Genomic DNA, 12904 nt, shown 5'->3' with positions numbered 1-12904 from the left:
GGCCTGGTATGGTTGGGCTTTTTACATTCTTCCTGGATGTACTACAGCAAAAGTGATATTTGCAAAGAAAAAAACAATGCAGTTTAGATTGATTGAAAATTTCATTTTATTGCTGGCTTCCTAAAAAAAAGGCAGATATTTAGGGAAACCTTTGGAGGGGTCAGTGTGCTGTGTGTTTTTTTTTTTATAGGAGTCAGAAAGGAAATGTCATTTGTCAGCAGTTTAAAAGCATTTTACTTTGTAAATATCATTGTTTGAAAAAAAAATCACTGTCCCCAGACAAATGTAATTTACCATTTTTATTGTACTTGTTCCTATGGGCAGTGCCCATCCTACATACTATTTTTTGAAAACTCTTTGCCTATTAGCCCAGAAAATGGACATTTTTTATTGGACAGGTTTGCCTCCCACTGATTTCAGTGGGGTTTGGCCTCAACATTTGGACTTCTTTGAAGGTCACTTGTTTGAACCAGACCCATGGCAGTTTGAAACATTCCTTGTCTTATAATTGTAAAAGTTGCAAACTGCATTATTGCTAAACCTATAGTAGAGTTACAGCAAACTGGGAGCTGTTCATAGTGTGTTTTAGATGCTACACCAAGTAAGATTGAGCATGCTTCATCCCAGCTGGTGGATGTCCAGTGTCACATAGACCCAGATTCACAAAGCACTTACGCCAACGTATACCCCAGATACGCCGCGTAAGTGTAAGTATGCGCCGTCGTATGTATGCGCCGTGCCCATAAACTGAGATACGCCTGAAAATAGGCTTCATCCGACCGACGTAACTTTATTACGCCGGCGTTTCGTGGGCGCATATTTACGCTGGGCGCATTTGCCGCTCCCATTGATTTTCCATGCACATATGCCAATGAGGGAGATACGCCGATTCACGAACGTAGTTGCGCCCGGCGCATAATATACACGGTTTGCGTAAGTCGTACATCCGGCGTAAAGTTATTCCCCATATAGGAGGCGCAACTCATGCAAAGGTATGGACCAGGGAACAGACCCGTCGTAGTTTACGTCGTTTACGTAGTACGTGAATAGGGCTGGGCGTAGGTTACGTTCACGTCATAGGCAGTGATCCGTCGTATCTTAGGGAGTAGTTCCAACGTGATTCTGTGCATGCGCACTGGGATGCGTCCACGGGACAGCGCATGCGCCGTTCGTTTTAAGTACTTCTATGACGCTTGGCCCATCATTTGCATGGGGTCACGCCTCATTAGCATGGCTCACGCCCACTTCCACCCACGCTGGCTTACGCCGAGTAAACCCAGCGTATCTTTAACAGCGAGTGGGAGCGAGTGCTTTGTGAATCCAGTGCTTGCCTCTGTGTGCTGCGCCGGCGTAGCGTAAAAGAGATACGCTACGGCGGCATAAATATGTGCCGATATATGTGAATCCGGGCCATAGTCTTTTCCTATATGACATATGTGAGCTGGAAGAAAAAGAAAACTATAGTGGGGCCTCTCACACTGCAAGGGTTGAATGCTTGTTATTGGGGAAATTAGAAAGCTGGATTATTTGCCTTACCTCTGCTCTGTCACTGTCTTCATGGTGCGGCCAGTCCTTTAGCTGGATCATGAACAATCCAGGGCTGTTAACACTGCATTCTACATGGAGGAACCAGGAGTGTGACCATGGGCAGGATCACCTTAGAGAGGAGGCTTTACAGGACCAGCTTTACCACTGAAGGGGCCCTGCTGGAGTGAAGGTGGCATTCTCCATAAAATAACCAGGCATCTTCACTTTCAGTAACAATGTGGAATACTCCAAAGTAATGTTACAAAAAAAAATCCTTCTGTATCCACCACAACTTTGTTAAATGTAGACTTTTGGATAAAACACAACTCCACAATGCTAATTCTAAATTTCCACTCAGGCAGCAAAGAGGCTTGAACTTGTCTTGACTGTATTGAACCCTCATACCAGATAAGTAATTCAATCATGTATTCCTCTCTAGGATGAAGAGAGGAATGTTCCATTTTTAAACAAGTCAGTAGTAGCAGCTCTAATACTTCTATCCACACAAGTATTCTTTAACTGAACACTGCTAAAGACTTGGCATGCCAGATCATACAGTATATCTGTAACAATATATGACTTTTTACAGTCTTTATATCTATCCATTATATGTCCATTTTGCAGGTACCTGCCAGTGTGGTAGATGTAAATGTGGGAACTCAGAAAACAATGGACTCATCTATGGAAAATTTTGTGAATGCGATGACAGAGAATGCATTGATGATGAAACTGGAGAAATTTGCGGAGGTAGGTATTTTAAAACTGTTGTAGTTCACAATGTTTTTTCCACAGTATCCCCAGTGACCAGCAAACAGAGTGATCTCCAGCTATGTAATTGAGGCAAGAGAATGTGCAATATACATAGTTAATTTCCTGAGTAGATATAAATCCTACAAGAGAAAAATGTGCTAGAAAGTTATGCTGTAGGTATACTGCCTAAAGCAGGGGTGACCAACCTTTTGAAGAGCGAGGGCCACTTAAGCGACTTGGTAACCGCTTGTGGGCCACAATGAGTGGGGCAGGTGAATGACAGGTCAGTGTCCACTCTGCAAATGCAGAGCGGACACAGACACAGCCCATTAATACTCTATGTGTGATCCAATCCTCCCAGATGGAATGGGAAGAAATTCCTTTTTGGGTTTTTTAAGTGGATCAGATTGGAGGTAGGCAGGTGTAAACAGACACAAGTTCATTTAAATCTGCTGCTCCATAGAGGTGAATGGAGGGTCCGATTGGGTCCGACTGATTGTGTGAAAGGGGCCTAAGGCTGCATTCACACTGATGCGCTGTGGTTGTGCAGCACAGTGTACCTGAGGCTTTCCTGCAGGTTAGTTGCACTTTGCCTTAGACTTCTTGTGGTGCACTTTCAGAAACCGCACCAAACTCGCAGGTAATAACAGAAGTCTATGGCTCAGTGCAGGTAACCGCAGGTGCACTGCGCTGGACCTGTGGATCAGTTTGAAAGCAGTCCAGTAACTACTGCAGAACAGATATGCTCATATAGACACTGATTTTAGTAATAAACGTACCTTTAAGGCCCCATACTCACGAGCAAACATGTCTGCTGAAACTGGCCCGCAGGCCAGTTTCAGCAGACATGTTTGGTCGTGTGTGGGCGCGAGCGGGCCGAATTCCAGCAAACATTTGCCCGCCGGGCCTTTTCCCAGCAGACAAATATTCCTGGACTTGTTTTAAAACAGTCCGCTGGAATTCTGCCCGCTCGGACATGTACGGTCGTCAGTACAGACCTACCGTACATGTCCAGGCGCCCGCCGTCCCTCGCATGCGTCGAATGACTTCGACGCATGCGTGGAAGCATTTTAAAGGCGGGCCGCCCACGTCGCCGCGTCATTGTCGCGGCGACACCGCGTCATCGACGCGGCGACACCGCGGACACGCCCCGCGTATTGTTTACGCGCGGACTTCTGTACGATGGTGTGTACAACCATCGTACAGAAGCCCTCTGGCAGACATGTATGGTGAAAACGGTCCGACGGACCGCTTTCACCATACATGTTTGGTCGTGAGTACCCGGCCTTAGAACAGTCTTTCATTCGGGTATTGCCAACTGTTGCTGTCCCAGGCAAAGTGCATTTGTTATCACTCCGCCTGTGACAGGAGCCGACGCTATACAGGAAGCATCAACGTATGTGGCTCTGCTCCACAGCCGCTTGCTTCCATTACCATCGTCTTCATTCACAAAACTGATGCTCTGGGATGGCGAATCAGGAAAACATGTTCTGGGCTTGTCGATCTGCCATCCCAGAGCAGGAGGTCAGGGGCCATATCAGTGGGCACCTCGGACCACATGTTGGGAACCCCTGGCCTAAAAGAAATGGTGAAGAAATCTTAAAAGTGAAGATATATCACTCTTAGTTGTCCCCAGAACAATCCCTAATATGTCCCCTCACTTCCTGTTCTTTTTGTATACTGCAATCTGTTTTTAATATCTTTAACACATTTTACAGAAGAATACAAATGCAAATAACATATCATTACAGTTTTTGCATAAATAATGTACAGTCCTGATCAAAAGTTTAAGACCACTTGAAAAATGTTAAAAAATCATATTTTACATTGTTGGATCTTAACAAGGTTCCGAGTAGAGCTTCAACATGCAACAAGAAGAAATGAAAGTGAGACAAAACATTTTTTGAGCATTCAATTAATTGAAAACTGAAACCGGCTGTTTTTCAGCTGATCAAACGTTTAGGACCACATGCCTTTAAGGCCCCATACACACGAGAGGATTTATCCGCAGATACGGTCCAGCGGACCGTATCCGCGGATAAATCCTCTCGAGGATTTCAGAGGATTTCTATGCGATGGCGTGTACACACCATCGCATTGAAATCCGCGCTGAAATCCTCTGCCGATGACGTGTCGCGCCGTCGCCGCTATTATGACGCGGCGACGGGCGCGACGCTGTCATATAAGGAATTCCACGCATGCGTCAAGTCATTACGACGCGTGCGGGGAATCCCTTTAGACCAGACCTGGGCAAACTACGGCCCGCGGGCCGTATACGGCCCGGCGGACCTTTTAATCCGGCCCACCCCCGCCGCCGAAACCGCCGCCGCTGCCACGTTAATCACCGCGGCGGGGAACATTAGACAGCGTTCGTTTGAACAGCTGTTTTCCCCGCCGCGCATAGACACTCCCCCTTGGACGGATCTGTCCAATCGCGAGCAAGGGGGAGTCACATAGACACTCCCCCTTGCTCGCGATTGGACAGATCCGTCCAAGGGGGAGTGTATGGCATAGACACTCCCCCTTGGATGGATCTGTCCAATCGCGAGCAAGGGGGAGTCACATAGACACTCCCCCTTGCTCGCGATTGGACAGATCCGTCCAAGGGGGAGTGTCTATGCGCAGCGGGGAAAACAGCTGTTCAAACGAACGCTGTCTAATGTTCCCCGCCGCGGTGATAACAGTAGGCAGGGCCGGGAGGGGTCACACGCAGCCACTTGTGCCAACACACGCAGCCACTTGTGCCAACACATGCAACCACTTGTGCCAACACATGCAGCCACTTGTGCCAACACACGCAGCCACTGTGCCACCATAAATTGTCGCCACTGTGCCAATCACACGCAGCCACTGTTCCCAAACACAGCCACTGTGCCAATCACACGCAGCCACTGTTCCCAAACACAGCCACTGTGCCAATCACACGCAGCCACTGTGCCAATCACACGCAGCCACTGTGCCAATCACACGCAGCCACTGTTCCCAAACACAGCCACTGTGCCAATCACACGCAGCCACTGTTCCCAAACACAGCCACTGTGCCAATCACACGCAGCCACTGTGCCAATCACACGCAGCCACTGTGCCAATCACACGCAGCCACTGTGCCCATCACACGCAGCCACTGTGCCAATCACATGCAGCCACTGTGCCAATCACACGCAGCCACTGTGCCAATCACACGCAGCCACTGTGCCAATCACACGCAGCCACTGTGCCAATCACACGCAGCCACTGTTCCCATCAAACACAGCCACTGTGCCAATCACACGCAGCCACTGTGCAATCAATTGTTGCCACTGTTCCCAAACACAGCCACTGTGCCAATCACATGCAGCCACTGTGCCAATCACATGTAGCCACTGTGCCAATCACACGCAGCCACTGTGCCAATCACACACAGCCACTGTGCCAATCACACGCAGCCACTGTGCCAATCACACGCAGCCACTGTGCCCATCACACGCAGCTACTGTGCCCATCACACGCAGCCACTGTGCCAATAACACGCAGCCACTCTGCCCATCAAACGTAGCCACTGTGCCAATCACACGCAGCCACTGTGCCCATCAAACGCAGCCACTGTGCCATCACATGCAGCCACTGTGCCAACACACGCAGCCACTGTGCCAACACACGCAGTCACTGTGCCATCAATTGTTGCCACTGTGCCCATCACACGCAGCCACTGTGCCATCAATTGTCGCCACTGTGCCCATTAAACGCAACCACTGTGCCATCACACACAGCCACTGTGCCATCACATGCAGCCACTGTTTAATCAATTGTTATTGATTAAACAGTGGCTGCCTGTCCCCAGCCTCTGTCCACCTCCTGTGTCATGTCTCCAGCGTCTGTCCCCCTCCTGTGTCATGTCCCCAGCCTCTGTCCCCCTCCTGTGTCATGTCCCCAGCGTCTGTCCCCCTCTTGTGTCATGTCCCCAGCGTCTGTCCCCCTCCTGTGTCATGTCCCCAGCGTCTGTCCCCCTCTTGTGTCATGTCCCCAGCGTCTGTCCCCCTCCTGTGTCATGTCCCCAGCGTCTGTCCCCCTCCTGTGTCATGTCCCCAGCGTCTGTCCCCCTCCTGTGTCATGTCCCCAGCGTCTGTCCCCCTCCTGTGTCATGTCCCCAGCGTCTGTCCCCCTCCTGTGTCATGTCCCCAGCCTCTGTCCCCCTCCTGTGTCATGTCCCCAGCCTCTGTCCCCCTCCTGTGTCATGTCCCCAGCCTCTGTCCCCCTCCTGTGTCATGTCCCCAGCCTCTGTCCCCCTCCTGTGCCATGTCCCCAGCCTCTGTCCCCCTCCTGTGCCATGTCCCCAGCGTATGTCCCCAGCGTCTGTCCCCCTCCTGTGTCATGTCCCCAGCCTCTGTCCCCCTCTTGTGTCATGTCCCCAGCCTCTGTCCCCCTCCTGTGTCATGTCCCCAGCGTCTGTCCCCCTCCTGTGTCATGTCCCCAGCGTCTGTCCCCCTCCTGTGTCATGTCCCCAGCGTCTGTCGCCCTCCTGTGTCATGTCCCCAGCGTCTGTCCCCCTCCTGTGTCATGTCCCCAGCCTCTGTCCCCCTCCTGTGTCATGTCCCCAGCCTCTGTCCCCCTCCTGTGTCATGTCCCCAGCCTCTGTCCCCCTCCTGTGTCATGTCCCCAGCCTCTGTCCCCCTCCTGTGTCATGTCCCCAGCCTCTGTCCCCCTCCTGTGTCATGTCCCCAGCCTCTGTCCCCCTCCTGTGCCATGTCCCCAGCGTATGTCCCCAGCGTATGTCCCCCTCCTGTGTCATGTCCCCAGCCTCTGTCCCCCTCTTGTGTCATGTCCCCAGCCTCTGTCCCCCTCCTGTGTCATGTCCCCAGCCTCTGTCCCCTCCTGTGCCATGTCCCCAGCCTCTGTCCCCCTCCTGTGCCATGTCCTCAGCCTCTGTCCCCCTCCTGTGTCATGTCCCCAGCCTCTGTCCCCCTCTTGTGTCATGTCCCCAGCCTCTGTCCCCCTCCTGTGCCATGTCCCCAGCCTCTGTCCCCCTCCTGTGCCATGTCCCCAGCCTCTGTCCCCCTCCTGTGCCATGTCCCCAGCCTCTGTCCCCCTCCTGTGCCATGCCCCCAGCCTCTGTCCCCCTCCTGTGCCATGTCCCCAGCCTCTGTCCCCCTCCTGTGCCATGTACCCAGCCTCTGTCCCCCTCCTGTGTCATGTCCCCAGCCTCTGTCCCCCTCCTGTGTCATGTCCCCAGCCTCTGTCCCCCTCCTGTGTCATGTCCCCAGCCTCTGTCCCCCTCCTGTGTCATGTCCCCAGCCTCTGTCCCCCTCCTGTGTCATGTCCCCAGCCTCTGTCCCCCTCCTGTGCCATGTCCCCAGCCTCTGTCCCCCTCCTGTGCCATGGGACATAGCCTCTGTCCCCCTCCTGTGCCATGTCCCCAGCCTCTGTCCCCCTCCTGTACCATGTCCCCAGCCTCTGTCCCCCTCCTGTGTCATGTCCCCAGCCTCTGTCCCCCTCCTGTGCCATGTCCCCAGCCTCTGTCCCCCTCCTGTGCCATGGGACATAGCCTCTGTCCCCCTCCTGTGCCATGTCCCCAGCCTCTGTCCCCCTCCTGTGCCATGTCTATAACAAGTACTCGTACCAGTTTTCCAACAATGATATTTACTGCTTTTTATAAAGAAATACAATTGATTTTATGTAGTATTGATTTTATCCTTTTGGCCCGGCCCTCCAAAATATTTTTAGTTTCTCATGTGGCCCCATCGAAAAAATAATTGCCCACCCCTGCTTTAGACGGATGGATCCGGTAAGTCTGTACAGACGAGCGGATCCATCCGTTGGAATGGATTCCAGCAGATGGATTTGTTGAGCATGTCAGCAAATATCCATCTGCTGGAAATCCATCCCAGGGGAGATTTATCCGCGGATAAATATCCGTTGGCGTGTACACACCATAGGATCTATCCGCAGAAACCCATTTGATGGGATTTATCTGCGGATAGATTCTATGGTGTGTATGGGGCCTAAAAGGCCAAATCTGTGCAAAGATGTGGATTCATTGTCATTTTCTGTCAGGTAGTCACACGTTCTGATGGCAAAGGCAAAAAAAGTCTCCCTTTTTGAACGTGGTCGGGTTGCTGAACTACATAAGCAGGGTCTCTCATCAAGACACTGGACAATCCTCCACCCAAATTAAGGCCCTTACTGGTGCTGACTGCAGCCCCATAACCATCAGACGGCATCTGAGACTGAAGGGCTTCAAAAACAAAAAACGCCTTCAAAAACCTTGTCTCCTTGAACGCCACAGAACTGCTCGTTTGGACGTTGCAAGAGAGCACCAAACATGGGACATTCAAAGGTGGAAGAAAGTTTTATTCTCTGATGAGAAAAAATGTAACCTTGATGGTCCTGATGGTTTCCAACATTACTGGCATGACAAGCAGATCCCACCTGAGATGTTTTCTACGCGCCACAGTGAAGGGGCGCCATAATGGTCTGGGGTGCTTTTTTCTTCAGTGGAACAATGGAGCTTCAGGAAGTGCTGGGGCGTCAAACGTCTGCTGGCTATGTCCAGATGTTGCAGAGAACATTCCTCATGACTGAGGGCCCTCGTCTGTGTGGTAACGACTGGGTTTTTCAACAGGACAACGCTACAGTACACAATGCCCGCAGGGCAAGGGACTTCTTCCAGAAGAATAACATCACTCTTTTGGCCCATCCTGCGTGTTCCCCTGATCTAAATCCAATTGAGAACCTTTGGGGATGGATGGCAAGGGAAGTTTACAAAAATGGACAACAGTTCCAGACAGTAGATGGCCTTCGTGCGGCTGTCTTCACCACTTGGAGAAATGTTCCCAATCATCCCATGGAAATGCTTGCATCAAGCATGCCGAAACAAATTTTTGAAGTCATCTACAATAACGGCGGAGCTACTCATTACTGAGTTCATGTTTGGAAGTTGGATTTCTGTTTTGGGGGGGTTTAGTTTTTTTTTTGGAGGTGTGGTCCTAAACTTTTGATCAGCTGAAAAACCGCCTGTTTCAGTTTATTCGTTATTTTCAATTAATTGAATGCTCAAAAAATGTTTTGTCTCACTCTCATTTCTTCTTGTTGCATGTTGAAGCTCTACTTGGAACCTTGTTAAGATCCAACAATGTAAAATATGATTTTCTGCCATTTTTCAAGTGGTCTTAAACTTTTGATCAGGACTGTATTATGCCGCGTACACACGATCGGGTTTCTCAGCAGTGAAAACACTGTCGAGAAACCCGACGGGAAAACCGTGGACCGGCTTGGTCCCTTTTCCCCGTGTACCCACGGCCGGTTTTCCCGACAGGTTTTCTCTTGGTCCAGAAAAACGGCCGTGTGTAGGCTCCCTAGCAGTGTTTCCCTATAAGAAAACTGCAGAGAAAAAAACCGCTGCGATTCACAACGAGAAAATTTAGAACATGTTCTAAATTTTCCCGTCGTGATTCACTGCGGCTTTCTCGTCGGGAAAACTGCTGGATAGCCTACACATGGACGGTTTTCTCGTCCAAGAGAAAACATGACAGTTTTCCCTATGAGAAAACTGATGGTGTGTACGTGGCATAAAGTCATTCTTCTTCCTTGCAATTCTTCTTCCTCTTATAATCACCATGTTTAATAGATATCTTTATTCTGGTTAGTGTCCACAATGATATTGTGATGAAATATGGAGTTAGAAGGTCATATGGCAGATTAGATATCAAAGAAAAATGGAAAAAAGAGAGAAAAGAGTTTGTATCTTAAAACCCAATTTCTGCTTATTGATGTCTTTTGAGTGTATAATGGAGGTACATAGTTATTTTCTTATAAGTTCTGCAAAATTGCTATTTCTCAACAATATTTCAAAATTCAACAGAGTGACAGTATGCATCTACATTAGCAATAGTTGATCATTAGCCCTGCTACCCACATATCAATGCATCCGAACATAATAACTATGATGTCTCACCTCCTGTCTTACCTCCTGGTTCTTGTGACAATTTAAACATTTTAGATTAGCCATAATTTTCTGTATCAGCGGTCACCAAAACAAGTAGAGAGGTTAAATCTCTATTGGGGACAAACTAAAAACTGGCTTTACATACACTATAAGTTAAAGAGGTTGTAAACCTCCCTTTGAAAGTTGTACCTATAGGTAAGCCTATAATATGGCTGGCCAATAGATACTGTAAATATCTCCTGAATGTGCGCAGTTTAGGAGATATTCACTGTATACTGCGCCGATGATGTCATTGGTGCATGCGCTGAGAAGAAACGACCCCTTGAGCTGTTCCTTCATGAGCGAGTGCTGTGATCGGCGGCTACTGCACGCATGCGTGGGAATGACGTCTCGGGGCTCCGGCCAGTCACAGAGCAAACATGGATGTGACCTGCAGCGGGGACGCTGCAGACTTTGTTTTCAGGTAAGTGTCACATAATGTGCTAGTATGCGATACATACTAGCACATTATGCTTTTACTTTTCAGGGTAAAAGAAAGGAAGTAAAACCCATCAAGATAGATTAATGGGCACCAGACACTTCTTGAATGCAAAGAGATTTATTTTCTCTTGAACAGAACTGTGGGAGAGAGGGTTTAGGGCCGGGACACCACTTAGTAGTTGCAATGGTAATTAGCAGACTCAGATACTTCTATAGGTAGACAGCTATGCAGGGAAAGGCACCCAGCAGGACACCACGTCTGCATATGTAGGATTGCTGTCTCCTATGGCAACAGTCTTATAACAGTTTCTAACAATAGTTGTAACAAACTTCTGTACTTCATCTACAATCGATTCTTGTAGATCTTCACTCCACTGAGATCCCAGTCTCTCTCACTAGACTTGCTGATCCACTGCTACTGGATCTCCTGAGCTCTTCCAACCTTCTCACTGAGTATCTTCCTCAATCGTCACCCCACTTCCCTGCTGGGTCCCTAGCTTGGCACCCACAGATACTCCTCAAGCGTCACCCCACTAGCCTGCTCGGTCCCTGGCTTGGCACACAAGGCTGTTCTGCAAGCATCACCTCCGCTGCCTGGGTCCCTGGCTTAACACCTGCTGAAGTTTCCCAATTCTTCACCTTCCCCAGTTGGTGAGAATACTGCTCCGGCACTTGCTTCAGCTACTCACTGTGGTACCTGGTAAGAGGTGGTTGTTCCCTCAGTGGCAACAGCCTCCGATCACGACAGGTTCTCCGGCTGGCAGAACCATGACTTATGGTTGGACTGCAAGTTGCAGTCCCAACCCTGCACTGCTCTCCTGCTTCTGGATAGGCCCTCATGCTTAGCAGCCAGATGTTCCCAGGATAGGCCTCAGGCTCTGGCCTAGCAGCTTGGGGCAATACAACACACGCCCACCCAGACAGCCATCCAGGTGGCACAGAACCCTGATCACCTGACCTCACCCATATAAATAAGCTCTCCCAGCAGGCCAAGGGACCCAAGAAGATCCCTGCCCATTGGCTGAGATACCCTATACATTTTTAATCTGTCCTTACAATGCCCTGATCTTATCTAATGTCACCAGATACCCAGCCATCTAGTGACAGAAGAGAGAAGTACAGCAATATATTTACACATTAGGATATTTTTACACATTCTCAGAACAATATAAAATACTCAACATTTTCAACCACATAATCTTTAAGATATGTATTGCTAGTTCTCTGAGGTGATTATTCTGTTATCATATAAAGTAATATTGTTGTATAACCCTGCCATAAGGCAATATGAGACAATCACATGCTGACTTGTGATCCCCTACTTTTAACAGGGAGACAATTCCAAATAATGGTGTTTTTCCTTATCAAAATGTTTATACCTATGTTTTCATTTTGTTAATTATAGCATTTGTAGCAAGGTGGCACTTTTTGATATGGATAAAAGACTGCCGTTTGCAGATAAAGAAGGAACTCAGCTCCCTCTGGTGGCCAATTGTATTATAGCCATCTCCTGTTTGTTTTACCCTGCTACAGCAATGAATGTTGGGAAATTAAGTACAGGGAGATAAAGACTCCATTGCCCTGGTCAGTTGACCGACTACAATGTCCAGAGTGCAACTGTGCGATCCCAAAATACTTTGCACCCCGCACAGCCTGCTGGGGGGAAGGAATTTAAGGAGGAGGAAGTCCTTGGTTCGCTTTCTCTGGACCTCCTCTCCAAGAAAGAAGGAGGCCTGTGTTGAGGCTTGTCTCCTGGAGCCTAGGCCTTAGAAGCCGTGGCCTATGCACGCCTGTGCGGATCGCCCATCCTGTGAGGGGGATTCCTGATGGAGTGACTGGACCGTGTCCAAGAGCAGCTAATGAACTGTTTGATCAGCAGTGTACGACGGCCGCGTGGAAGACCGGGAACTGTACATAGAGAATATTTACCTACAAAACAGTTAGTTCTTGAGGATAGACAACGTTGTTGCCTGAGCATCCTCATTGCTCACAAAAACATGCACATCAAACTGATCAAAGAGCACCTACAGTACCTCAGCAGTATACTAGAATAGGGTATTTCTGTGTTCTAAGGAATAGGTATAAGGCACTTCTGTAATAGAGACGTTTGATGTTCTGAGTGTAGTAGAGGCATAAGCATCATGAGGTATCAGGCACTTTCGATGGTAGGAAAATTAGGTGGTGTATATAGAAGAGAAGTATAAGGCACTGCATGTAGTAGATTGT

General features: G+C 49.1%; 1 protein-coding gene across 1 annotated transcript in view; it reads left to right on the top strand.

Moving 5' to 3' along the window:
- LOC120928255 (integrin beta-like protein 1) overlaps positions 1-12904 on the top strand; it is a 260592-nt gene that overhangs the window by 96330 nt on the left and 151358 nt on the right. Inside the window, exon 4 of the mRNA XM_040339360.1 lies at positions 2152-2274. Coding sequence (XP_040195294.1) covers positions 2152-2274 — 123 coding nt within the window. The remainder of the gene's footprint in view (positions 1-2151; positions 2275-12904) is intronic.

Source organism: Rana temporaria, chromosome 2 (genome assembly GCF_905171775.1).
Source record: "Rana temporaria chromosome 2, aRanTem1.1, whole genome shotgun sequence".
NCBI lineage: Eukaryota > Metazoa > Chordata > Amphibia > Anura > Ranidae > Rana > Rana temporaria.
Note: the sequence above shows the minus strand (reverse complement) of the source record. Positions and strands in the feature narration are given on the sequence as shown.